Raw genomic sequence first — 27,849 nt, forward strand, 5'->3', positions numbered from 1 at the left:
TCAAACATTTTGCAACAGCATGGGGAAGTTGTGACATCCTTTGTTACAAAAGCTCCTCCCTTCTCTTTACCTGAAATACTCTTGTTTGTCTTGTTTTCCCGTGTCTCATTTCCTTGGAAATTATTTTTAAAAACGTTTATCACTGTGATATTTTTCACATGATATTAGACATAAAGTAAAATAAAGTTTGTAAAACAACGCTTTGAAATGTCTTATGGGCATTTTTCTATGTTCTTGTTACGGGTAAGACTTTTATTTTGTACTTTCGGTGATCAGTGTTGTTTTTAAACGCCTCAAGTTGGGTTTGTTTGCAAACAAAGGGAAGCCACGTGGAGAAAAAGAGTCCAATGGGAAGTGTTGTTCTGCTCCGAGTCTACTGCACTGACTGTCGCGTCTCAAGGACTTCATTACCCAGAAGGCCCCGCGGCAGCAGCTGAGGAGCTGAAGTGGGCTGGATTTTCTTCTTTGTTGACAAGTATATAATGGGTCTGTACAGTTAGCTAGTACAAGTCTTTGTTTGTCACCACGTCAAAATGTCTTGTTTGTATTGGAGTCACGTTGAATCTTAATATTTGTGCTAAAATTAGAGTAATTACAGTAATAGGAGTTTTTGAAAGTTTTCAAGACTTTTTTTTCCTCCAACTTTTTTTTTCTTTTTTTCTGAAGACCAAAGAGGCCCATCAGGGGGAAAAGTCCTCACCGGGTAATATTTCTGTTTGTACAGCACCTGAGATGTTTGTTTTTATTGTATTTAACACGTTTGATGTGTGGTAAGTTTGCGGCTCGTGCGTGTTTGTTGACCAGCGCCACGCGGGACGCCTTTGTCTGAGTCTATTTTTATCTCCACTGGCCTCGCGTTAAATACTATTTATTTATGTATTTATTTCATTTGTTACTGGTATATGCCGCATCGGATTGTTGTTGCATTAATATGTTTGTTGTTGTTTTGTTTATCTAAAATGTGGTCGTTTTTTAGATGAGTAAATATGACGCTGTGATGAAACTGCGCAGTGCGCACCTGCCCAAGTGGCGCTAAACCTACAGACTTACTGGATACTATTTATTGATTTAGATTATTTTATTGATTATTATTTTTGAGACGTCATATTCCCCATACTCCGTGGTAAAAAAAAAAAAAAAAAAAAAATGAAAAGAAAATGAAAACCAAAACTTATTTCTCTTAATTAGTAGCTCGTGCGCGTTCCGTTCTTTGATGCACCGTATACCGCTGAGAGCCGGCTCTTGCATCCTCAAATAAACACTGTGGATAAACCAGTCCTAAGTCAGGTTTAGTCGCAGGAGGTGCTTCCGTCAACTTTGGCACGTGATAAGATTACCTCTGCCCTAGCTGATTTAAAAATAGCTTTATGGAGACAAAGACTAATCACTCCGATAAAAGTAAAGTTGTACTAGTTTAGGTAAAGAATTTAGAGATTAGAAAGTACAACAAAAGAAATATTGTACGAAATACATACATTGATGTTTCATTCTATTATTTAACTTTACGAATAGTCTACTAAACATAAATAGTGCGATAGTGAAATCTAAATTAAAGCTTTGACATTAACACCAAACCACAATACTGTGCCTGAACCCTGCCCCCACTTTCAAAACAAACCTGTGTGACGTGTACCTTGAATTTGAACCATTGCTCAACAGCTTCCCTCCTCTCCTACCTTCTGTGAGTGTGTGCCTCTATGTCAGAAGGTTCATTTTGCTGCAGGCTAAAACTGCAGCATTGATGAGTTGGAGGAAGTGTTATCTAGTTATTGTTAACTGCCTCACCCAAAGTTGCACAATCACTGTTATATATTTTTCATATGTTTGTTTGTTATTAGCTCATTATTATGGATGGATTTAATCAATTATGTTTAAAATGTTTCAGGTTTTCATACAGCCTAGGAAAGGTCTACTTTTAACGTGGCAGCCATGGTGTTGATTCTGGGCAGACGAATGAACAGAGAGGACTCTGGGATCAGAGATTCTCCCGCTGTCAAGCGCAAGGTCAGAATTTTTTATGATGGTCCTTGTTTGTGTGGTATTCCTGTTCTTACAGTGGAATAACCCTAATACTGTGTTTTAGGTGTTTGAAGTTGATTCCAAAAGTTTATCCAGTCAGGATGTACTGGACTTCTGCTCTGGGGCATCCCACTCTGAGGGCATCCTGCAGGTGTTCAATGAGTTCCGTGATTGCCGCCTGTTCACAGATGTGGTCATCAGTGTTCAGGGCCGTGAATTTCCCTGTCATCGCGCTGTCCTGTCTGCTTGCTCCTCCTATTTCAGAGCTATGTTCTGCAATGACCACCGTGAGAGCCGCGAGATGCTGGTGGAGATTAATGGCATCCTGGCTGAAGCCATGGATTCATTTCTGACCTACGTATACACAGGGCGCGCCAAGATCACAACTGAGAATGTGCAGTTCCTCTTTGAGACCTCCAGCCTCTTCCAAATCTATACTCTACGTGATGCTTGCGCCAAGTTCCTTGAAGACCAACTGGACCCGTGCAACTGTCTGGGCATACAGCGTTTTGCAGAAGCCCACTCCTTGAAACAGCTTGCCAGCCGCTGCCGCATCTATGCCCTAGCCAATTTTTCCGAGGTGGCTCAGCATGAGGAGTTTCTAGATCTACACAAAGAAGAGTTGGAGGAGTACATTGCCAGTGATGAGCTGTCCATTGGGAAGGAGGAGGTTGTGTTTGAGGCAGTGATGCGCTGGGTCTACCACTGTGCGGAAAACAGGAGGCCCATGCTCAAGGACCTGCTACATCATGTGCGCCTGCCACTTCTGCACCCAAACTACTTTGTCCAGACAGTGGAGGGAGACCAGATCATTCAGAATGCCCCAGAGTGCTACCAGCTTCTCCATGAAGCCAGGCGCTACCATGTGCTTGGAAATGAGATGATGTCACCAAGGACCCGCCCACGCAGGTAACGGAAAAAGTGCCTGTCACTGTTTGTTGTCAAAAGCTTTTTTCAAATTAATTTCTTAATTTTTAAATAGTTACACACAGACATGCTTTGTTGTTATTAAGCTGTTTGACCGCCTTTATTGCATAACTCATCAGATATAATTATTAATTTCATAACTTGGCTCGTTGTTAGTCTGTTGTTCTTTGACAGAGAGAAATAAAATGTCGGGCAGAGTTGTTATGCTCATACCATTGCCCGCTCTGTGAGCTTATTTTGAACAGAAATAATGACGAAGGCAAGGCATGTTTCTACAGAGAGAAAAGAAAAAAATATGTGACGCAATCAAGAAATTCAGTCTTGCTTTTTGTCATGACATTTTACCTACTTACCCAGTGCCCTTTATCTAATTTATTTAAAATAAAGTCAGTAGAGCAAGTTATGATTAATATTTTAAAGGTTAAGGGCTAAAGCTATATTAGCTCACTGGGAAATACAAAAGGGGCCATATGGTGAACAGTGAGACAGTAAACAAAAGTGCAGCTGTCTCGTGCGATAGGCTTGTTAAGAAAGCTGAACAGGACCAGTTGTGTGTGTCAGTTATTATTGGCGGGTGATTTGTATTTCAGTTGCATTGTGCCCTGTATCTAGGCAGATGCATTCATGAATAGGCCAATCAGATTCCACCCGGTTGGCTTTGGTTACCCTCAGGCTCAGTGCTGTCTCAGACTGAACTGGATTCATACCTCTCTCTCTGCACCTGCACTGCTTTTTATGCACAAATTGCTCCAGGCCTTACATTTCAGTGACACAAAGGTGTACTACTGTAATGATTCTCCTGTCCTTCATATACCCACATATCACATGGCTTGAAAAACACTGAAATAAGAGTCTAGTGTAAAGTTGACACATTATATTTGTGGAAACAATTTGATTAGTTCATCCTTTGTACTGATGGGCTTGTGTATTGTGTGTATCCCACTTCTACTGTTGTTCACAAACTTCAAACTGAACTTTGTGTTCTTGATAAGTGTGAGTATTCTTGTACTGACCTGTTCATGCACAGGTATTGTCAAGTCTTTGTTGTTGGCATAAAACTTGTTTATATCTTTGTTCCATTTGTCGAGACCTACTGACAAATACTCATATGATAAATAGCAGCATTATTGACTATTATAATAAACATATTAATTGTAATAAATCTGTTGTTTGATATTTCCCTCAGGTCGACTGGGTTCTCTGAGGTGATAGTTGTGGTTGGAGGCTGTGAGAGGGTGGGAGGCTTCAATCTGCCCTACACTGAGTGCTTTGATCCGGTCACAGGAGAGTGGAAGTCACTGGCCAAACTGCCAGAGTTCACCAAGTCTGAGTACGCAGTCTGTGCTCTGCGCAATGACATTCTGGTGTCAGGTAAGTCCTGTTAGAAGTACACTTCCACATATGCACGTGTGTGTGTGTGTGTGTGTGTGTGTGTGAGAGAGAGAGAGAGAAACTGAGGGAGAGCTGCTGTGTAATCTCCCTGCGGACCGACAGGAAGGCCATACTGGCTGTTTGCCTTGTGTTATTTTTAATGCCTCACACAGTTGGACTTGAAGGAAAATATGAGAACAACATCTGGATGCACTCTGAGCTCAGTCCTGTGAGAGGCGTTATGCCAGCACCAGTGTTCTCTCTCTCTATTGGCCAGCATTCGGGGCCATTGCCTCTCTCTGTTGTTTTGTTTTGTAGTACTATTGTACTTAATATAGTATATAGTAAATACTCATTTGAGTTTTTTTGTAACAAACTCAAGTGTAGTATCACTTCTTCTAGATGCCAAACTGCTGCTTAATTTTGAATACTCCAGTATTAGTTGGGCATGGAATTCTGTAGTGTTTTGAAATGGAGCAGGATAAATGTGTCTCCTAGCATGGTTCATGTTTAAACCTGCAAGACGACAAACCTGACCAAAACAGCCCCATTAGAAACAAGGAAGAGAAAAACAGTTAAGTCAGTGCTGAGAAACGGGAACAATCTTCCCTGCAGCCAGAACTGTTCAGGAGCTAACTATGCCAAGTCCTCACGTGTGCTATCAATCTCTCCTGTGCCTGGAAAAATCAACAAACTGCACCTCCCCCACTCTCTGTAACTGTATCATACACATCCATCAGCTCTGAAGTAACTAACCCTGCAGCCAAAAAACACGTGGTCATATTTGCTTATGGCTTTTTCTCCTCACTTTTCTAACTCTTTATGTACACTTTGTTCTCATACTCCACATATTTAAGCCCAGCTCTGAGCACTGGTGTAAATTCCTGGACAGCTGCTGTAGTGGGGCCCCATCTCAGATGAAATATGTCACATGGGTATGCACTGTAAAAAGTCTCAGCACGTGTACTTCACCATAGGTCCTGTACAGGTCAGCACAGGACTATGCTGTATACATAATACAAATATTTTGGCAAGACCCGTAACATACTCATCATATTTGAACTTTTTTGTAAAATATACAGTGCTAAACTTTTTAAGATGATGCTCTTTAGTCAGCCTTCTGTGCCTGCCTCTTTTTTTCTGTCACCTTTTTAGTTTTACGAGAAAAAGCCTAAAGGTAGCAGACTGTCTGGCTCACTCTCAGACAGTGATTACAACAATCAGATAAATTGTTATTAACATCAGGCATTCCAAAAAAAAAAAAGATTAATTCGTTCAGTAGTGAATAAATATGTACTTGACTGTTGCTGGCTTATCTGTGTCCTGATGTGTTTTTACATGTAATCCTGCCCTCAATAAGCATAACAGGGAGCATAACAGAAGATTGTACTTAAATTAACTTAAATTAATACTGAAAATTATCTGTATAAAACACATCAAGTAATTTCACAAAAGTTGTATTCTAAGAGATAAGGGGATTGCACCTGTGATTTGTTTACACATATATAGTTGTGGTTTTTTGTTTGAACCTACCTCAGGGATAGAGCTAGACTTAAGGAGATGACTCATGCCCAGGCTTGTTTAGTTACATTGGAGCTGAAAATTATTTGTATTGAGTAATTCAATTTGAGAATACTGAAATGATCAGAATAAGTCTGTTTAAGTTGTCCTTTAAAACACGCCAGAGCACTCCCTGGTAAGGCACCTCACGATTACACTTGGATGAACAGAGCGTTTTCAGTTCTGAGAGTACTTACTGTAGCATAGGACCTGCAAAATGCTTGTTTGTTTCTGTTAATGTGTAAAGACAAACCTTTTATTTGAGGTAAACTCCTCATAAACCCCAGGTCAAAGTCAGATAAGAGTCAGTTAGTTACAGTTACGAATGATAAAAAGAAGCATGTTCCATTTCATACAAATGTTTAAAATTTAGTGGTCTTATTATTTAAATTGTAGCCTTGTATAATTTCATGTTGTTACTTTTGGTATTTCCAGGTGGGCGCATAAACAGCAGAGATGTGTGGATGTACAACTCACAGCTCAACCTTTGGATCCGAGTGGCTTCACTAAACAAAGGTCGCTGGAGACACAAGATGGGGGTTCTCCTGGGCAAGGTTTGTACTTGTATTTACATCTTTGAAGTTCTGTGTGTGTGGCCTAACTGCTAAAAATGGTTTGATAGATACGTCATGAATGCAACTATGACCTTTAGAACTTGAGCACCTTTTAACTGTGCGGTGCAATACTGGAATTTCCCCACTGTGGGACTAATAAAGGCATATCTTATCTTATCATTATTACCTTTAAAACTCACTCTCTTGAATTCAAGAAAAAATAAATTTTTATTCATCCCCTGAAATGTATCATACAATTTACATATTTCACATTGATCTGTCTGGATCCTTTCACGGAGAGACAAGCAGGACTCTTTGAAGTCTCAGATATGGTGAAAAGAAAATCCCAGTCTTAATTTACATTTAGACTATGGACATAGAATATACACTTGGAAAATACCAAAAATTGCCTTGGTGTATTGAACTAGATTTCAGTTATTTAAGCTGATATCTCCTCATATGTCAGTCAGATATTGTAATCAGTAAAGCAGGAGGAGGGTCATTATGCATAGGCTTTACTTATTTGCAGTTTGCTTGGGCCAGGTGAGCATTCTTATAGGCACTGGAAGATGAATGCATGAGTGTTTTACTGCATTTTTACACTATGTAGTAATCGCATACTACGTTATAGTACTATTTTACACAAATACACTGTCATACTTGTGAACATGTATAATTAGAATAACAGACATAGCTCACATAAAGTGGCCCCAGGCTTTTGGTTTTGAACATGAGGATTGAAGACATGATGGTGCTGAGGGCTGATAATAGCCAAGAGAGAGATTTCGTGAGCCTTTGCTGAGCTGTAATTACATGTCAGGTAACAGGCAGCCCATAAACAGATGTGGAGCTGCCCTATGCTTTAAGAGCATGCCTGTGTACACAAACCTATGGCACACAGAGGACATACTTCCAGCAGCCTGCAGCTCACTGGTTGAGATGTAATTATGTTTTGCATAGTTGAAAGAGTTCTTCTTGTCTGCGCACAACAAGCCAACATAAGTCTGTACTGGTCAAACTATATCCACAGGCATTTCCCTCAACACTGAAGCCTTGGTGCTGTGAGCAAGTATGCATGCACTTCTTGGAAAACACTTATTCCCAGAGAGGCCCTAGTGCGCATCCACTTCCTGTGTCTGTCCCACACATGTGATTATCCTTTTTTTCTCGTTTGGGTTTTGAAATCTACATGGTCGACACGGGTCAAGAGACTCTGTCTAGTAAGGTTAAGACAAGATTTACTTTTGTTTCAATTGCTAAAAGTTTTTTAAATCTTTTTCTTATAATGTCCATGCTGTGGAGTATGTATCTTTAAACAAGGATTTGGTCTTTGATTTAGAAACAAAACAAGTCAGATCTCACAGACATTTCTTAAGAAATCAACGCTTCTTTACCTGAACATAGTCATTTTCACTCTAACCTATAATTACCTTTTTTTTTACTCAAAAGTGTTGCATAATAACCACGCTGAGCCTTGTGCCTTTGTGCTAAGACATGGCTGTTACCTTCTACTGATGATGAACACTAGTACATTGTAATAATATCTATTAACTACATTGCTTTGTTTTTACAAGGTTTTAAGTCACACAATCAGCACAATGTGGTCTTTTGGAACAGTTACATCTTCTGAACTAGTGTTGTTTTGAATGAGCTCAGCTAAACTAGGTCAGCTGTTGTTTTCCTCTGTTATGACAGTGCCTGGTGACAGCCAATCTCATCTATCTCAAAACATTTTGTATTCTTTTCACTCTCCAATATAAAAAAAACCTCAAACTTAATAGTTTGAGTTTGTTTACTTTTTCTCAGGGTGGTTGTAGGACATAGATATGGTTAACCATTTAGGTTTAGTGAGTGTTTAAAGTCATAAAACAGACAGTGACAGTACACCAAGTGCGTGTCTTTATAGCCATGAATCATGGTGCAGCCTTTATGTTACAGCCACATACCACACACTGGTTCTACTACCATTGTGGACTATATATTTAAAGACTTGTATATCAACAGAACTGTATAGTAGTTAGAACTTTAACTTATACCATCCTTTAGCTCCTCTTGATTGCGATCTGGCTAATGACAATACTTTTATTTGATAATGATCTAACCGCCGCTGAGTGAGTGCTGCATGCAAATGGCCCATTTACTTCCTGAATTGTTTCCTTTGTTCTTGTCCCCTCTCTCGATCTCCCTCTGTTATACTTCTGCATTTTGTGAAGCAATAGGAACAGACTTAGGGTTTTCCCTTGTATCGGGCAAAGTAAATAGTGGTCTTGTTCTTCATTAATTCAATACATAGCAGTTCAGTTTATACATTTTACTTTTAGCTTTTTTACATACAAAATCCAGTGTCCAACATTACAGCACCTGCTTACAGTTGAGTGTTTTCTAATGGCTTGGCGCAGTGGCAGGCCTCTGTTTGCTGTTACCTGATAGACTGGTTCTATTTGCCTGACGTAAAAGTATTCATAGTTATGAACTGTAAAGCTGAAAGACAAACAGGTGACTCATGAGTGTTTGCTGTGACGCTTGTTTTGTCCATGACATGTGCAGATATTTCCCTGCACTATTGTGAATATTGGTCATACTGTAGAGACTCTGTTGGACTGACAATATGATAAGAGTTAATGCTAAGGTTAGGGTATAGTTTGAGATTAAGCAAGTGGCAACTCTTGTTGAGGTTAGGATCAGACCCCAGTTCCCAAAAAGGATGAAACTCCAGCCTGTGTGTGTATCTAAACAGGTGTATGCTGTGGGGGGCTATGACGGCCAGAGCCGCCTAAGCAGTGTGGAGTGCTATGACTCGTTCTCCAACCGCTGGACTGAAGTGGCTCCCATGAAGGAGGCCGTCAGCTCTCCAGCTGTGGCCAGCTGTGCAGGGAAGCTCTACGTGATCGGAGGAGGGCCTGATGACAACACCTGCTCAGATAAGGTAAGACAAGGAAGTGTCTTGCCTGACAGCACAAAACTATATATGTTTAGTTAAATACAAAAGCACAGCTAAGTGGATGAGTTTTATTCTCAAATAACAATTAAACAACATTTTGTCTGGAGAAACCTGTTTAAAAGTCTGGTTTATTGTTCACATCATAGTGACAGTTGATCTGATAATTGTTCCCTGGCAGTTACAGTTGGTTTTGCAATAAATGCATCCTATTCTTTTTCTCTCATCCGTCTCAAATAAATCTATAGCTTTGACAAACTGAAAACTCTCACTTAATGTGGAAACAATCACATTTTGATTAACGTGTGTTAATAGAAACAGGAAATGAAAGATGGCAGTTTCTCTTTTATCCTCCACAGAAGCCACTGCTGTTTGTTTTTTTCCAGGCACAAAGTCTCATATCAAGATCAGGTGTCATTTCTAAAGCTGTATCTGTCATGCGATAAGTCACTAGTAACACAGATACTCTGCCATTGTGTCACCAAATGCTCTGTATAGTCATGTAATCAGTTCAGAAAAACTTGAAGGATTTTTAAAAATATTCTTTGATATGTGCAACTTTTCCATTAACTATCAAATATGAATGTTACAGGTCCAATGCTATGATCCGGAGTCTAACACATGGCTGCTACGAGCTAACATTCCAATCGCCAAGCGCTGCATCTCAGCAGTCTCTTTGAACAACGTCATCTACGTGTCTGGGGGCTTGACCAAGTCCATTTTCTGCTATGATCCTAAAGAGGATTACTGGATGCATGTAGTTCACACCTTCAACAAACTGGTAATAATCAAATAACCAGAGTAACCAAGGAAATAGCTGTTACATGTTGCTAAATTTTATTTCTTTTCATTACAGGAGAGCTGTGGCATGTCTGTGTGTAATGGCAAGATCTTTATCCTCGGAGGCAGGGAGGAAAATGGTGAAGCAACAGACACCATTTTGTGCTATGACCCTTCAACAGGTATCATCACAGGAGTGGCAGCCATGCCCCGGCCCATCTCGTACCATGGCTGTGTAACCATACACCGGTACAATGAGAAGTACCACAAGCCATAGCTGAAGATCAGACCTAAACAAGCACATGCTCTCACTCAAAAGCACACACTAACCAGAACCACTGGGATCATATGCGTTCATACAGCATCATGTAGCAGTACTGAAAGATGTGCTGTAGAATCGTACTCTTTTATCCTCAGTGGTTCAGGACAATAATCTTACTAACTTATGACTTTGGATGTGTAACTGCACAAGATTGATAAGTAACAAACAACTGATAAAACAACTGGTAACACTTTATGATAACTAAACTTGAACAAATACTTTATTAAGTATGATTCAGGCTAAGCAATTACTTAAGCACACTGTATGTAGCCTGTGCTCTTGCTGTTTTAATCACAACTGAACCCACATCTCTAGTGCCTTAACCTCCATACAGAGAACATATACGTAAGAGATAGTTTTCCTCATTCTTAGCAAACAGAAAGGCCATGTAAAGAACCTCCAGAATTCACTCACTGAGCTGCAGAAGCTGCACTAGCACTGATTAATGATTGGCTGCAGCAACCTGAATGAGAGACTTATGTGTTTGAGCATGTTTATGTCATATTTGGGAACCTTTTGGTCATATTCAAAATCTAAAACTTTTATACTATCCCTTTAAGACCCTGAGTCCTAAACCTAATCCATTAATTAAGTAGTGACTAAGCTTGAATCATTCTTAATAAACTATTTGTTCATTATGAATTCAGTCTTTGTTCATGCTCTCTTAAGGCTTATTAAAGTGTAGTTGTTATAAAGTGGTTCCCAAAAAACAATAATTACTGTAAATGACTGTGATCAGGTATTCTAACAAAATATATCCTATCATTAGGCAGTAGAACAACCATAACCCGTTAAAATAAAGTTACTGGATTACATCGGATTGGGTTTATGTCATCAAATTTTGAAAATCAACTCATAATGACCAAAGCTTGTGGTAGGCAGTCTGTAAATTAAAATCAGTTCTACTATCTGTGTCATCCCGTTACACTTCCCATACAGTTTGACATTGACTGTTTATGCTGTATCTCCGATGATTTTTATTTTTTATACGTTATCATTATTGGTATTATAACATGTTTTCTCTTTCATTTTTAAGTTATATTTTGTATAATTGAATGTTTTTGTATTTTAACTGAAAGTAGAATTAGTAAGTATGCCTGTTTTATATATCAGTGTAATTGTGTTGGTGTATGGTATTGCGGGTTGTTTGGTAGTTCATAGGCCGTGGCAGATCAAAACCCAAAGACTGCTCTGAAAAATGTGTGTACATGTTTGAATTGATTTGGTGGATGTTTGTGACTTTTGTGACTTGTTGGAGTGGATGAGTTTGGTTATAGCCGTGGCATGACTGCACTGTTAACAGCATGGTGATATACGTAGCTGTAAACAGTTTCCTCTGATGCTGGCACCGGTCATCCTTAAAGATGTAACCCGGGGCAACCGCTGATACCTCCAGTTGTACATGTTGGATTGCATGTTTACTTGTCAGCTAACAGTGATGTGATTTATACCTCACTCCAGATGCAAACAACAACTCAACTGAAAGGCTTTATAGATGGCTCATGGTCAGTAAAAGTCACCTTTTTGCGGTGTTGCTAGATTAGAGATATTGCTGTGAACATATATGATTATGATTTTTTTTTTTTTTACATTGCCTATACTTAAAGTGTACTTCCTTTTTAATATTTGTGTCTTTCTGTGAGAGCCCCAGTTGTGCACTTTGACACAATCATGTTAAATGTTTAATAGTGTGGCAGTTATTTAATTTTCTTTGTATTGTGTTTTACTGTATCAGTAATGCCTTATTTTGAGTAAAACAGGACCTGCCGCCTCATCTTGTTTTGGCCGTTGTGCTGTGGTATACTGGTATTTCAACCACAACCTCTAAAGCTGGGTGCACTTGGCCAGGATGTGATTGTCATACAGGCTTGTATGACATAAAGTTTCTTTATTGGTCCAAAGTCTATCAGTTTAGAAACACAACATCAAAACCTATGTAATGAGCATAGCTTCCCTGAGCAGTTGACAGTCAACAAGCATCTTCAAAATCCATTGCTTTATAAATTTGTGGTTTTATCCAGCCGGCATGCAAAATGTGGTGGCATGATGTAGAGCTTCATAGAAGGAAATGGGGTAATGATTAGACAGTTCAAGTCTGTGTATGCGTGTGCGCTCTGCACACATGTATAACTCACTGAAAGGACGTGTTATTTTGTTGTTTTTGTTATAATCATAGAGGCTCTCATAGTCTACAGTACTCCTTGTTTTGTACCAATTTAATTGTTTTTTATTATATTTCGTTTGCTTGTTGTGGTGAGTTTGGAATTGTATGTGACAGATTTTCAAACCCAAAATAAGGAGCATGCCTAAAAACATGACAATGTGATTTATATGCAAAAAATATAATTATATAAAAATAAATTAAGCCAAAGTATAATTGATTGATTCTGTACTATGACACGATCTGTGCTTACATCAAAAAATGTTTGGGCCTTTAACATTAAGTTTTCTTGTGTGCCTTAATTAACAATAATCAAATCAATTTACTTTTCATTAATTTGTTCAAAATATATATGTTGTTTTTTTGTTTGTTTTGTTTTTGGGGGATTTTCATTGTTTCATATGACCTTGGATGCTATGTACAAAAGTGAACACGACAAACTTTTGGATCATGCATCAGTGTGTATTGAAAATAAAGTTTTCTAAACCAGTTTACTTTTGTCTCATTGGCTGAACCTTCTCAGTATTTGGTAATGGCCGTGTACGGCCACAGTGGCCTTATAGGAACAATACTAGTTTAGGAATTAGTTTAGCCTATGGAAAGAGACAGAGACAACAAAAGAACAAATACCCTCTGAACCACAAACTATTGGTTTGAGAAACATTTCATTACACTGTCTCTGATGGTTTATGAGGCATTGTGTAAAACAAGCATGGTATTTGTTACATGGAGCAATAGTTGGTGCCATGAAGACATTCACAAAACCTTGTCAAGATACAATTTATCATTTGTGGTAATATTCCACAGATGGTGTATGATTCTGATCATTCGTCTGAAATGATTCACACACAAAAGAAGACTGGAGTCATGTATTTGCTCGTTATGACACTGACACAGACATTACATTCCTGGTATAAACACATGGGACATGTTCATTAGTTTTCTGTGGCCCTGGCTGCAGCTTAGTCTGTGCTACAACTCATTATTTTAATACATCCATGGTACAACTCTGTAGAATAGTGGCCCCTAGTGGTGATTGTACTGAACGGTTTAGCTAGCTAGATACCACTGGAGAGTTAGCATTATGACTTTATAAGATTTTACTGTACAGCGTCTACAGTGAGCTCCTGGTCAATTAAAACACAGTTATAGTGAAACAGCGCTGCTCCAAGTGGAGACACACACCGTGAGTATGACTGTATAATACAACAATAAACTGTAAAAATGCTGTGCTGTGTGCTAACATTAGCCCATGCTAGCTTAGAGCAACACCACGTTAGCGGTGTGTTCATAATAACTCAACCCTTGTGCATTATTGTAAACCGATTTGACTAAAGTGTTATAAGTGTATAATGTAATCGATAGAGCTCAGGCGTGGGACTGTGAAATAACTGTGAAGTGCATGTTTTGGTTTGCACGCCACAGTAGATAGGTCGAAAAAATGCTTGTTTATTTATTATGGTTTAGCAGCAGTATCCCTCTTGATTCTATGTTCATGTTATTACTGCTGGGTGTGCATGGACACAGCTGTGTTGAGATAGTATGACTTGTAATACACATATACGCCTTTATTTAACCAGGCAACCATGTCAGGAGTTAAAAGGAAAATTGAAGGCAATGATCCAGATTACGAGGATGTTTCCCTTGTCCAGAACAATAAGAGAAACAAAGCAGATGAACATAATGGTAAGTGATTGTTTGCCCCCACCCAGGGCATGCATTAACAAATTCATAATAACGACGTCTCCAAAAATAACTTCATGCATCACTGACAGCTCGGGAAGCAACAGTACTAAAGATTGAAAACATCATTAGGGAACAGTTTTCCATGGAGATGAAAAACAAAGAGCATGAAATTGAGGTGATAAACCAGGTGAGCATATCACACTCCTCAATGGCCATATGTTTTCAGTTTGTCTGTATTTTTTTAAATAAACGACTTACATACTAGATAACATTTTAGCTCTAACTGTATTGCTTTGCAGCGTCTTCATGAAGCTAGGAGGATGATGGACAAGCTAAGAGCATGCATAGTGGCAAACTACTATGCAAGTGCTGGTCTATCCAAGAACCCTGAAGTAAGTGTTTTGCAAATGTAATTCCCTATCAAGCATGTACAGTGTAATACATGCAGGCATTTCTTCTGTGTCACAGCAAACCACAAAGAGTGACCCTGCCGTGCTGAATCATCCAGCTGTCAAAAAGTTCTTAGAATCACCATCCAGGTCCTCATCTCCTCTTAACCAAGACTCAGAGACTCCTTCTTTGGGCCAGTCTGAGTCAGAGTCCCTCTCTCAGCAAGGAGATGGTGGTGAGAAGGATGTAGATGTTGCCTGGAAAGATGACGGCAACCGGCAGGAGCGTAGACCTGGACGAAACACTGGCAAGGTTAGGAAATCCTTCAAGCACAACATTGAGTTTGATGGTATTTTTTATGATTGCATAATTCATTATATTTTTGGTAGGATACTTTTGGAGTGCCTTCGTGTATTGGTGCTGAACCAAGAGTGACATATCATACTACAGATGAGGCTTCTAGACTTTATGTGAAAAAGACCATTGTAGTAGGGAATGTATCAAAGTAAGTAAACTTTAAAATTACTTCAGAATCATGTAAAGCTGATATCTCCATAGCAAAGTCTCTTAGCGCAGACTAGACACAATATAATATGTAGGTATAGGATTTCATACAGGTTTTCATGTGATTCTTTTCTGTGTGTGTTCCCTGATGAGCTCACACATAAATTAAGTTCAAGTTCAGACTTGATACATGTTTCTTCATATGTGTTTTTGATCTGTAGTTTGTCTTGATGCTTGGGGGAATTTGGATGTCTAGTACGTTGAGACCCTTGGTTGCCAAACATGTTTTACTGGGAAATTTACTTGTGGGCTTTAGGGCAGTATTCTTGGAAATTTGAAACACGCATGTACCTGTATGTCATGTGTGTCATGTTTTTTAACTGGGGAAAATAACAGAATAAACTGGCAACAAAACTTAACCAATATGATCGGTATGATGATTTGGACCGTGTTAATAATTTTTTTGATTTCAGGTACATTCCTCCAGATAAGAGAGAGGAAAATGACCAGTCGACACATAAGTGGATGGTGTATGTCAGAGGCTCCAGAAGAGAACCTAGTATTGACCATTTTGTGAAGAAAGTCTGGTTCTTCCTTCATCCTAGTTACAAGCCCAATGACCTTGTGGAAGTCAGGTTTGATCATTTCTACATTTTGTCTAAGATACAAACAAACCCATTATGCTCTTTATGACCATTTTATTAATAGACATGTTTACTATTCCTATGGCAGTAGTGTGCTCCACCTCTTTTTTAAGCATGACTGTTCATGCTATATGGATGTTGTCAGAGATTCAAAGGTATTCAGTTAAGCAACACTGGGTAGAACTTTCCAGACTTTTAGCTGAAAACAACAACACCACAGCCATAAAGGTCAATGCTGCCCTCTTTTGGATATGTTCTAACACATTTACTCTAAATAATGAGTCAGTCAAGAAGTTAACAGTTGTGTGGCAAAGAGTATGTAAGGCACTGTAGGGCTTTTAGTACACAAATGTAGTAAGAACTTCCCGCAATCAGTCAGAGGAACGACCCTAGTTTGAATGGAAAAGTACCTGTGGCTAGCACTCTGCTTCACAGGAAGAAGGTTTTGGGTTTGAATCCCGCTTTCTGTGTGGTGTTTTCATGTTCTTCCCTTGTCTGGGTGGGTTTCCTCCAGGGACTCCAGTTTCTCCCAACAACCCAAAACATGCACAGTAGGTCAACTCCTCCAGCTAAGGTAGTTCTGACTGACTGACAGAACAAGATCTCGGAGATGGGTACCTGGGCGTGGGTCTGTACTGCCACTGCTCCTGACGGGTTGTCCCAGCAGCATGGAAGGATGGGTCAAATGCATATACTAATAAAGTGTAACATGCCTAGAGCAGGTAAAACAACTGTGGCCCTAGTCCTCAGTTTCTTAGTGAAGTGTGTCGGGGCTTGTACATTAAAACAAACCAAAGCATTTAGATAATAATTAAAGTTAAGAAAGAAGTGTTGAGCTGGTACCTCCTGAACATTTTAACTGACAAGGAAAGCAGGACCCGGTCTTTTTGTAACTAAACCCTTTTGTCGCCTTTTAAAATAAGTTGTCATTTCTATATTTTCTCATGCTCATGGCCACATACATGCAAAAAGTGAGAGTAGTGATGTGAGAAATGGTTACTAATGTCTTGATTAGAAAATGTGAATTATTCTGAACTATGCATCCATTGTACACTTCTCAGTCTAAATCTAAAACTACATTTATTGCATTTATTGTGTCTCTTTATAGTGAACCTCCATTTCATTTGACACGTCGGGGCTGGGGTGAATTTCCTGTGAGGATCCAGATTCATTTCAAAGATCCTCGTAACAAACGTATTGACATCATACACCAATTAAAGGTAATTTTTTAATAAACCATATAAGAATTACACATGTTGACAAATAAATGAATGGGCTACACTTATTCATATGATTGACACAGCTCGTTTTTCTATTCTACAGTTGGATCGAACATATACTGGTCTTCAGACTTTAGGAGCAGAAACTGTAGGTTGTCAATCTGAAGACCCATTCTTTGCATTCGTTCCTGCTTTATTTATTTTATTCTGTGCTTCATGCAGGTGGTTGATGTGGAGCTTCATAGGGACTCTCTTGGGGATGACTTTATCCCTCAGCCTTCATCATCCAAGAAGACTCCTAGGGCATCCAGCCCCATCTCTGGAACCTCCCTGACCCCAACGTATGGACCCTCAAGCTCCCCCATCTCACATGAAGCCACTGGAGAGAAAGGTACAGAAAATCTCGCTTTAAGTTTTTCTGTGTGGATTGTGTGATACAGTTTACCTGATGTACTGCATGGTTCATGATAGATGTGTTTAAAACATTGTAACAAATGTCATTTTTATTTAGGTTTTAATCTTGCTGCTGGAGAACGCACACCAACCCGACCCAAAACCAGTGAGAGGGTCTCTCTGGGTTCCCAGTGTGCTTCTGCCTTTCAACCAATCACAACAAGCTGTAAAATTGTCCCTCAGGGACAGCCACCCAGCCCTGCTGAATCCCCAGGAAAGTTATTTCAACCAATCACAATGAGTTGTAAAATAGTTTCAGGTAAGTGTAGATTATTACAACAGTGATTAATATATGAGTGATTTAACAACTGTGCACAGAGGTTGAAAATCCATTTTCTCCTTTAGGTTCCCCAATCTCTACTCCAAGCCACTCACCACTACCTCGTACACCAACAGCATCCACTCCTGTCCACAGTAAGCAGAGCTCCTCCTCCCTGCCCAACAATCCTTACGCTATTGTTGACAAACCAGGCCAGTTGGCTGGCATTACATCATCATCTGCAGTGCTTACAGGTACAGAGCAGTTGTTTATTAATCTGTTTTTCTTCATACAAAATATCTCCATCAAACACACATTTTAACTCACTCTTATTTTCCATTTTTAATGTCCATGGACATTATTCAACTTTTACATCAAAACAAGACCACTTAAGTGAATAGAAAGTTACTATGACAACTGAGCTCTTACTTTTTTTTTAAAAGCAGATTTCAATAAGAACAAGAATGACAGTGCTTATCTTTCTCAATGTTTTGCTCCTTTACATAAGAAGGAAGCATCAGTAACAATCAGTCAATCCAGGGTTCTGTTTTTACGTTATTTTCTAGTAGCACCTTTCTTTTTATTGCTCATATTTTGCCCACTCAGTCCCTCCCACACATCTATGCACAGCACCAGAGATGAGAGTGCTTAAAAGTGCATTTCATGAAGCTGGATGGGATTGTTGTGGGTGTTGTAGCTGATTCACTGAACATCATCTTTGAACTGTACAGTATTTTTATTTATTTTTTTTTCAAGTGCTATTGAGAGTAATCCCCTTCAATCCACTAAATGCTCAGAAATTCCCCATGACCTGTTGGAGAGCAAATATTTTTGAGATATTTTGTCTGTCCACAGCCTCCACAGGAAGTCCTTCGTCCAAATCAGTTACTCAGGGAACTCGATCTCCTGGACCCAAAGTTCACACTGGCACCTTACTGTCATCAGGAGTAAAGGTGAGATCAACCCTAATGAAGACGCCCAGAGCCTTTTGTATCAGGGCTAGTTGTCCTTTTCATCTTTGAGAAAGGAAGGTATTAATAGATCTGACACTGACATTTTTAGCTCATGTGCTGGTGCATTGGCAGTGCATTTAAATAGGGCAACCTTCTGTTTATATGAAGGGAAAGGGAGGCTTCAGACAGACACAGTTCTCAGTTCACTTTCTGACACAACTTCATTTTGCTGCCATCTTGTCCATCTTTTTATTCATACCAAACCAAGACGTATACTAATATTACATTCCAAACAATTATCCGACACCTGGTGATTTTTATTTAAGTTTGTAAAAATTGGACTAGTCTCATTGGAAGTAGAGGAAACTGTAAATATGCTTTAAAAATTCAGTTTTACAGCCTCCTCTCTGATCTTATCTTGCTGAAACATGTTGGATCTTTCCTTATTTCGAAATGCACTTGGGGTTATGCGTTTATCATTAATGCATTTGCACAGAATTTAAACCTCTTTTAACTCCTTGTGTTCATGTGCAGGTCATCATAAAGCAGGAGCCCGGGGAAGTCTCCATGCAGCAGCAGCAGATGGTCTCCACGGCAACCAGCCCGCAGCAGCAGTCCCCCGCTCCAGCAGCACACCAGCTTGTGGCTGTGAAAGGAGGTCACATGATATCAATGTCAGCGCAGAAACAGTCAGGAGGGTCAACCACTGGCAAGGTCTGACAATTCAGCTATTAGTTTTACATTACACACATTACACAACTAGGGCTGCACAGTTTTATCCTTTTTTTGGGCATTTTTCTCACAAGTATTGCAATTGTGAGTACATTTGTGATATATATGTCTTAAAAAGTAGGATTCTGTTCAGAGTTCATATTGCAAACAACTCCAGGAGCATTAACATCTGACCTGAGAAACTAGACTGGATATTTTGCTCTTTCTTAATAATTGCAGCCTTTGCTATTTGGATTGTGATTTTGATTGTGATATGCTGTACAAGCCCTAGTAATACCACCTACCGACCGTCTCCATGAATATATTCATTTTTATATGGCATGATAATGTTTTTTTAGATGATGGGAATCCCTGTAAGCTCCACTCTACAGTCTGCCGTCAAACAGGTGGCTATCAGCAGTGGACAGCTTCTGGTAACTAAAGGAAGCTCCCCAGCCTCCAAAGTGATTGGTGGGAAGCAGGTTTTGGCCCAAGGTGTTGCCAAGGCCATTGTCAGTGGGTCAGCAGGACTCTCCGGTCAGCAGGCTGGTGCCAAAGCAACTGGAAGTGGTAAAAGTGGAGGTCAGGGACTTGCACAACTGTATATTTATAAAGCACAACAATTACTTTGTAATAACCTTTTCATATTTGCCTGTTTTAGTTATGGCCACTCTTCAGTTACCTGCCAACAATCTGGCAAATCTGGCAAACCTTCCTCCTGGCACCAAGCTTTACCTCACCACCAACAGCAAAAATCCCTCAGGAAAAGGCAAGTTGCTTCTCATCCCACAAGGAGCTATTCTGCGTGCTTCCAGTGCAGGTGAGATACTTAAACTCATGTGCTTTTATTCTTTTATTTTATTATACAAAATTTATATTAATAATACAAAATATAAATATGCTGAGTCTATAATCACATGTACAGTTGGCATGTCAGTGAATACTTATGAAGGAATTGTTAATAAAGTAAAAAGATATATTGGGAAATGGAATCTTGTGTCTTTCTGTTGTGTAGGTCAGCAGTTTCAAAGCAGCTCGACCGCCGGCTCTGGGGGCACACAGAGTTCCTCTTCTACTTCTACTAGTCTGCCATCCAACCTCTCCTACACATCATACATCCTTAAACAGACCCCACAGGTGAGATTTGCACACTTTATTATGACCTGTGTGATTTGAAAAAGTTAACTGAACCACTTTCTTTCTCACTTTTTTCTTTCTTTGGTATTTGCATCACATTCTGCTATTTATTTATTTACAGCTGTTCAATAAGCAGCATTGCTCTTGTATTCAAATTGAGATCTGCTATCTTTTATGGCTATTAGGGAATGTAATGTAATTTTCTATAATGTACATATTTTAATAGCATGCAGCTTGACATGTGATAGATCATGTAATTGCCCTTAATCAGTCTCATATTTGCAGTTAAAAGAAAGAGGGAGTAGATCTTGCTGCACAAATACAATTTCTTTGTGTTTTTTTGTAAAACATGTTTGTGCTTATACCTAGGGCACATTTCTGGTTGGCCAGCCGTCACAAAGCTCAAAACAGGCTGGAGGCTCTGGTTCAGCAGGTCATTCAGCTTCATCTTCACCGAGTGGTTCTCCACAGGCCATCCGAGTCACAGCTGGACAGAAAGCTGCCATTTTGGCTCAGGTCTGACTGCAAATACAACGTACAAAATGTCTAAAATTGGTTTTCATAATTTTCACATGTATTTTTTCTATTGTTGGCAGGTGGTTGGCGGCTCTCAAGCCACTCAGGTGAAGCTTTCTGATGGGTCAGTGAAGACAGTTTCAGCAGCAGCAGGCCATTTGTCTAAACCAGGAACAACCACTTTGCGGATGACTGGAGGAGTCATTACAGCTGCCAGTACCACTCCCAGCTCCAGCACAGCATCAGCAATCAGCCAACAGCAGGCAAGTTTCAAATCATCACAAATTACGGTAAAAATATTTTAGTCCAGTTTCATTTGTGATCAACTGAAGGGAAATCATTTGGACACCGTAGCTCACAAATTATAATATAATAACAAAGAGCAAAATAAATAGTAATAAAATTGGAAATAATTAAAGTAGGAAAAGATGAATCAAATATTTTTTTAAATATACAGATGTATATACTAGGTGCTAGTAAAAATAATTAAGGGTAAGGAAGTACAAATGAAACAACACATTATACAATATATGGTTATCTGTGTTGCATAAGGGTGAGTTGTTGTTCAACTGTATAGAGTATGGTATGGCTGTAGTCCTGTGGGACATAGTTTCTTTTTAGTTGATGATATCTTATATATAATGAAACATTACCGGTGCATTTTGTTAAGGTTTTTCTATTTCATGTGAGCAGGCATCTGATGGTGGAAAGGCTACGCCGCATCAGCACTCGCTCCTGATGGCAGCAAACCAAGCAGCAGTAATCAGTGCAGCTAAAAATGCCAGCACTGCAGCCGGGGGGAGCTTATCAAAGGCAGCGGTGACCACATTGGTCAAAGGAAGCACTAACACTGGAGCTAAGAGTGCGACTGGTTCAGCCACTGTAGGAGTAGCCGCTAAAGGCACAACCAATACGCCTGTTGGGAGCAAGAACAGTGGGACAGGGACAGTGGTCAGTGTGCCCAAAAGCAACAGTGCGTCACTCATCACTGCAGCCTCATTACTGAGTGGGCCAGCAGCAGGGCCAGTGAAAACTACTGCTACTCTCTCAGGTGCAAGAAAAGTCATGAATTTTATTTCATAAAGTCACTGATGCTAACATGAATCTGTTCTGCTTTGTTTAGGCATGTTGAAGATTCATGCTAGTGGTTCTGGCTCCCAACCAACAGTGCTGACTATCCCAGCCAACCAGCTCAAGCAGCTGGGGGTGGGCTCAGGTTCAGGAGGACTTCAGACGTTACTCATGCCTGTAGGCAAAGGTAAATGAGTAGTGTTCAATCATTAGCCTAATGAGTTGTATGTGTATATACTAGTATAAATCAAGCATTTTGAGGAAAGTATACTCAAATCACAGATCAAAAATATCATGTCCTGCATCTAAGTGGATAGAAAGAGTGAAATAAGGGTGCACTCACACTAGGTCAGACCCATTGTGCCATGCTCAGGCTCAATTGGGGAGTCAGTTGTCTGTCTCCCTCTTTGGTCCGCACTCACCCCTATCCAAACAAACTGAGCCATGGGCTGGTGACGGCACTGTAAAGCATTGTTTGTTTAGTGAAATATCTCTAATGTGAAGAGGCAGATATGAGTACTGCTTGTGATATCCTGTCCTCTGTCGGGTTTTGGGTTTAAGAACAGTGTAGAGTTTATCCAAGGTAAGCGTGGATCATCAGTGGTGTTGTTCTGAGTGGAGTTTATCAATGTTTTTCTCATTAGTAACATCAGTACACATGACAGGGCCTATGAGGTGACTGTTATTCATGTGTACATGCATGAGCAACCGTGCCGTGTGTTTTGGCCCACCTCCTCCAACTGTGCCTAAAGTGTGCCACGCCCGGACAGTGATACTTTGCTCTCACACTGGACAAACATACTGCGCTTTAGAGGCTTTCTGTGCTTGGGTGGAGTTAGATTGGGTTAGTGTGTGCACACCCTAAGTTTCCTTATTGTTCTGCTCATACAGTTTTTTAACTGTGTAATTGACAGGGAATTGATCCATCGTGTACTTTGTGTGTGTTTCCTATGTGCATTTAGTACTATATAAAGGCCCAGTGTCCAGTTCTTCTCCCCCTTCTTCCTCCTCTTCAGCAGCGGGAGCCTCCCAAAGCCCTGGCAGCCAGTTGCCCCCCTCCCTTGCCCTGCCTCTGGCACAAGGTGAGAGGGGCTAATCCCTACTCCACCTTGACTTGCATCAGCTTTTGTATTATAAAATGCTATTTACACTAGAAAACTCTGGTACTCATTTTGTTTACTCAAATTATGATATAATAAACTCATACCGTAAATAACTTTTCAGACTTGAAGTATAATTTTCATCTCTTACATATGTCTCATTTGTTTTTGCAGTAAAAACTGAACCTGGCTCAGGCTCTGCTGGTCCATCAACACCTGTCACCTCTTCTCTACAAATGTCCATCACTTCACCTTCAACAGCCGTCAAACAAGAGCAAGGGCTTGATACGCCACACAACCTCATTGAGTAAGCTTTTTTTTGGTTTTCTATCTTAGTCACAATGTACAGCTAGTTTATGACATTTGATTGTATTTATCTTTTATAGTACTGAGCACATTGAGACCATGATGCAGCTTCTGACTGCAGTAGTGAAAAAGTTTCCTCTCATTGTACCAAATAAAAGTAAGTCAGTCTTCAGTACAATGACAGCATGTTTCTATGTTTGGTTTATTAAAACCAAATGTGTATGGTATCCTAAACTTTTTCAATCATACTTTCAGCTGAAGACTCCCATCCATTCTGTGCCTCCTCTACTGAACAGTATTATTCCTGGAATATTGGCAAGCGACGAGCTTCAGAGGTTCGATCTGTCTTTCAGACTTTCCATAAGTTTCAAACTCTCCTTGTATCTTTCAATGTCAACTGTCATAGTGCTGAAAATGTTAAAGATTGCTTGTTGCTGAGATGCCTGCTATATCTTCAAGATTTACTCACAGTAGGTATTTGTTACATGGCTGATAAAGTGCTTTGTCTGCACTTTTTTGTTTTGCGTAATCGGTTTTCATGCTGTGGGCTGAATCTGCAGTTTGTGCTTACCTCATGCTTTTTGTCGTACATGTGCCTGTTCTCTCCTCATCTCCCTAATACCTTCATCAATACTTTGTACAGACTAGCCCATCACTTTGCTGTCATCATTTGCAATGGTTCTCTTGTCAGGTTATTTATATCTAGGTGTATTATTTTGTGTGTATTCCAGCACAGCAGCATAGAGTCGCTTTAGAAACTCTATCCCACCTTGAATTATCTTGACAGTTTACCCACTTGTGTCCCTCAGCTTCAGCGGGCAGTGGCCGTGAAGCGTGTTGTACAGGACGTGTTGGATCGCTGTCCACGGCTCCAGGCTCTGACTCCTCCCAAAACCAGAGATGTGGTGCAGTGGTGTCGACAAAGGGGCTACACACCACCTGACCCTGAACCCCTACGCAAGAATGATGACGAGTCTATAGAGGACATCCTCACGCAGATAGACAGTGAGCCAGGTGAGCCACTGTCTGCTAGATAGAACACTCTTGGGCTTAGCGTTGGGCAATATGGTGAGATAAATCTAATCGTGACCTCTTACCTTTGACAGTTTGATATTGTGATTCATTATTTCTATATTGAATCCAACTCTGTCCTCAAATGTAGACACTTTTGCCACCCACTTCTCTTTTTGAAAGCTCTAAGTAAGTGACATGTGGGTTCAACCAATCAAAGTGAAATTTGAACTTTCAGAAGAAGCACATTACTTTATTTAGGGCTTAAAGACAATCGAACATTTTTAAGTGTACATGAATAGTGATAAAGAGAAATCGTGATTATTTATTAATTTTTTTGGCTATATCGCCTACTTGGGCTTAAGTTCCAAATTTAAAAGTAAGTATACACGAAAGAAGTTTAGACATTTAAAATCTGAAATAAATTCCGCAGTTTGCTCTATAGTATACGCTGTGCTATAGAACCATAATCAATAATTTTTCCAGCCAGTGCTTTGTGGGCGTAGTGCTGCTACCAGTTGATCCTATAATGCATTAATAATCCATTAACGTACAAGGCCACAGAGCACACAGCCTCCATTACATTCTCATTACTTCCATCTTGCGTCTTGTAAATCATGTTTCCCAAAACACCAAAAGATAGCTCTTCAGTAAGAGTCAACCTAAGCCTTTTTAATTTTGCTGAAACTGGACAAATGTTATCTGCACAGTATCTGTTCTTGTGTAATAATGGTGTGGTTTGCCAACTTCCCCCAGAGTGCCCCTCGACCCTGAGTAGTTCAGAGGAGCTGCTGCAGCGGCTGGAGCAGATGCAGGCGGTGCTCAAGACGGAGCCAGAGGAGGTGGATGACGAGATCGTGGACATCATCGCTGTAACACCGCCGTGTCAAAAGCTCAAGGTCAAAGAGGAGGAGCAGGAGACGGACTCGGAGCCTAAATTCTTTCTGGGACCAAGTACATCAGACCAGTTTGTCAGTGAAACAGCTCAGCAGGTTGGAATGATGAACTACATTGCAGTTTGTGCTAGATAATGACCTAATTTTAAGGAGCTTCTAAATTTGATAAAAGCTGCTGGCATTGTGTGGGGGGAAAATGACTCTCCATTATTTTAAAAGAAATGCCTTTTTGTTTATTGCAGATTGGAGTGAGCTTCCAGCCAGTGGAGGTTGACAAAAATGTGTTTGCTCCAGTAATTGAAGCCATGATTTTGAAGGTCAGTCTTCTTAAGTGTTTGAAAGGAAAAACATCTCTCTCTTATTCCCATTCACTTAAGGCGTAATACTTGACAAATCGCTTAAACTTAACTTTGAGTTTGTGGAGGCGCGTGTTCTGACCTTGCTTGTTCCTTCAGGCGACAGAGCAGTTTGCTAGTGACGTTTTAAGAGAAGCTTTGGCGGTGGCCTGTGCCAAATCCTCTCAAAACAGGTGAGCAAGTATTTAAATGTTAATTGATATGATAAGTTATGTTTGATATGAACAACAGTTAAACTAATATATTTAAGGCCTTTATATGTTTTATTATGTAAACTTCCACTATGTAACTTTTCTGATGGGGAGTCTGCCATCTGCTTGTCACCATGGAGACGCTACTGCCTTGCCAGGAATGTTGCGCAGTATTGCATTAATCTTGCCTTTATTCAATTGCAAGTGTTTTTTTTTTTTTATTTCTCCAAAATATCTTGGAAAACATGATCTTACAGTGAGCCAGGTTGCATCTCCACAGATCTGACTTGTAATTTGACCTGGTGGCTCCACCTCATTCTCTGCTAGGAGATACATACATTTAATGCCATACTGTGGAACATTCCAGGAAAATAATTTTTGAGAAAAGGTGGTGGCAGAAAAGTTACATGGTGCATCCAACCATGAATTTAAAAAATATGAAATGTTGGAAAGATTCCATAGCAATTTACAACTAACAATTCAAAAGAAAATATTGTGTCTTTTTGGTTGTGGGAAAAGTATTAAAAATGGCATCTATAAACAGAAAGCTGAAACTTCTGAATTAAAAAATATAAGTCCCCAAGTCATTATTATCATACTCTTAGTACATTTGGCCTCCTAGAAAAAGAAGACCTCTGTTTTACGGTGAAATGACTTTGTTTCACTTTGTTTATGCCTTTTTTTTTTTTCCTCAGGTCTCCTAGAGAAATCACAGCCATGAACGTCCATCAGGCCATCAGCAGCATCCCCACATGTGACTTCTTATCCAACACGCACATGGGCTTTCTCATGAAGAACAATTAACACAACTAAAATCCTTGCTGCGTTTTTAAATTCTCCAGCACCAATTCAAGTATTAGAACTAGAAGCAGTAATCCATATATCGCTGTAATGCTGATTATCAACACAACCGTTTAAGGGCTCACTTTGGACCATACCTGCCACTGACCTTATGAATACTCTGTGTCTAACATGTGAAGAGTTTCATACAGGAGCAAAGCATATCTTGAGAGGTGCTTCTGTTTACATTTATCACAGTATTTAACATCACTGACTTTCAGACAAAACCATCAAGCTATAGAGCTTAAATTACTTATATGCAACACTATTATAACACAATATTGACCTCTTTTGAACCATAAATATGCCTATACGAGTTAAGATAAACTTGAACAAAAAACACTGATTCTTAAAACCTGAAGTGAAATCCTGCTGCACCCAAACTATTGGACTAAAATAATTTAAACTTCCATCAAAATCAAGTACCTCAATCATGTGTTTTCTGAATACAAAGTTCTGACCCACTGCTGAAATACTGTTGTACAGATTGTTGAAGAAACTGACAAGAGAAATATTTATTTTGTTAAGAGTCTGGACCAGTGGCCAGTTAAAAGTGCTTTTAAATGTTCAAATGACCTTAATGTATTTATCATGAGGTGCACAGTGTTTGACCAATTTGATATGGAAGCTGTTTTATTTTTGTCTATGGACTGCAATGATGCAACAGTCTGAGTTTGTGTGGATGCTGTCACCACTGTGTCTCCTCGATGTGTGTAATCGTAAGTGTGTTGGGTCATGTGATGTTGATGACTGGTTGTTACGTGGTTGGAATGAGTTTTGGTGAGATCGTGTCTATTGTGAAGATGCCCAAACGTTGTCATTTCATGTTTTAGTGCAAACCAAAAATACAATAACTAATATTCTTGTAATAAAAGAAAATAACCTTCATTGGGTTTTACATTATTATGTTTATTCCTAATGGCACCAGTATTTAAATTTGTCAAAGAGAATCATGTATTGATTTAAAAGACAT

General features: G+C 39.6%; 2 protein-coding genes across 6 annotated transcripts; both read left to right on the forward strand.

The window, feature by feature from the left end:
- The first annotated feature begins 451 nt into the window (after nt 1-451).
- Nucleotides 452-12,209, forward strand: klhl24a (kelch-like family member 24a). Its single transcript, XM_033982504.2, has 8 exons — nt 452-703; nt 1,886-2,004; nt 2,084-2,928; nt 4,133-4,317; nt 6,313-6,431; nt 9,169-9,357; nt 9,962-10,150; nt 10,226-12,209. The coding sequence occupies exons 2-8, from the start codon at nt 1,930-1,932 to the stop codon at nt 10,424-10,426; spliced, it is 1,803 nt and encodes a 600-aa protein (XP_033838395.1). The 5' UTR covers nt 452-703; nt 1,886-1,929; the 3' UTR covers nt 10,427-12,209.
- A 1,439-nt stretch (nt 12,210-13,648) lies between these two features.
- yeats2 (YEATS domain containing 2) lies at nt 13,649-27,764 on the forward strand. 5 transcript variants are annotated; one of them, XM_033982193.2, is made up of 30 exons: nt 13,649-13,818; nt 14,213-14,318; nt 14,408-14,505; nt 14,618-14,710; nt 14,787-15,020; nt 15,098-15,213; nt 15,686-15,847; nt 16,965-17,076; nt 17,180-17,224; nt 17,299-17,467; nt 17,588-17,788; nt 17,875-18,042; nt 18,644-18,741; nt 19,276-19,455; nt 19,812-20,034; nt 20,114-20,272; nt 20,468-20,589; nt 20,959-21,105; nt 21,186-21,368; nt 21,799-22,156; nt 22,229-22,363; nt 23,139-23,258; nt 23,451-23,583; nt 23,663-23,739; nt 23,838-23,917; nt 24,392-24,596; nt 25,350-25,585; nt 25,732-25,806; nt 25,945-26,018; nt 26,732-27,764. In XM_033982193.2, the coding sequence occupies exons 2-30, from the start codon at nt 14,219-14,221 to the stop codon at nt 26,838-26,840; spliced, it is 4,212 nt and encodes a 1,403-aa protein (XP_033838084.1). In that variant the 5' UTR covers nt 13,649-13,818; nt 14,213-14,218; the 3' UTR covers nt 26,841-27,764. The 5 variants fall into 5 exon arrangements, with proteins under 5 accessions (XP_033838084.1, XP_055084349.1, XP_055084350.1 ...); XM_055228374.1 differs by having other exon boundaries at nt 13,656-13,818; nt 21,186-21,395; XM_055228375.1 differs by having other exon boundaries at nt 13,656-13,818; nt 14,618-14,705; nt 14,785-15,020; nt 21,186-21,395.
- The last annotated feature ends 85 nt before the right edge of the window (nt 27,765-27,849 follow it).

This window comes from Periophthalmus magnuspinnatus, chromosome 17 (assembly GCF_009829125.3).
Source record: "Periophthalmus magnuspinnatus isolate fPerMag1 chromosome 17, fPerMag1.2.pri, whole genome shotgun sequence".
Classification (NCBI taxonomy): Eukaryota; Metazoa; Chordata; class Actinopteri; order Gobiiformes; family Gobiidae; genus Periophthalmus; species Periophthalmus magnuspinnatus.

Excerpts from the sequence above, each read along its gene's own strand:
- klhl24a (XM_033982504.2), top strand. The coding sequence starts at position 1,930 with ATGGTGTTGATTCTGGGCAGACGAATGAACAGAGAGGACTCTGGGATC. Across the intron at positions 4,318-6,312 it reads CAATGACATTCTGGTGTCAG|GTGGGCGCATAAACAGCAGA; the intron begins GTAAGTCCTGTT and ends TGGTATTTCCAG. Across the intron at positions 10,151-10,225 it reads TTCACACCTTCAACAAACTG|GAGAGCTGTGGCATGTCTGT; the intron begins GTAATAATCAAA and ends TTTTCATTACAG.
- yeats2 (XM_055228374.1), top strand. The coding sequence starts at position 14,219 with ATGTCAGGAGTTAAAAGGAAAATTGAAGGCAATGATCCAGATTACGAG. Across the intron at positions 17,468-17,587 it reads TGAAGCCACTGGAGAGAAAG|GTTTTAATCTTGCTGCTGGA; the intron begins GTACAGAAAATC and ends ATTTTTATTTAG. Across the intron at positions 19,456-19,811 it reads GAGGGTCAACCACTGGCAAG|ATGATGGGAATCCCTGTAAG; the intron begins GTCTGACAATTC and ends ATGTTTTTTTAG.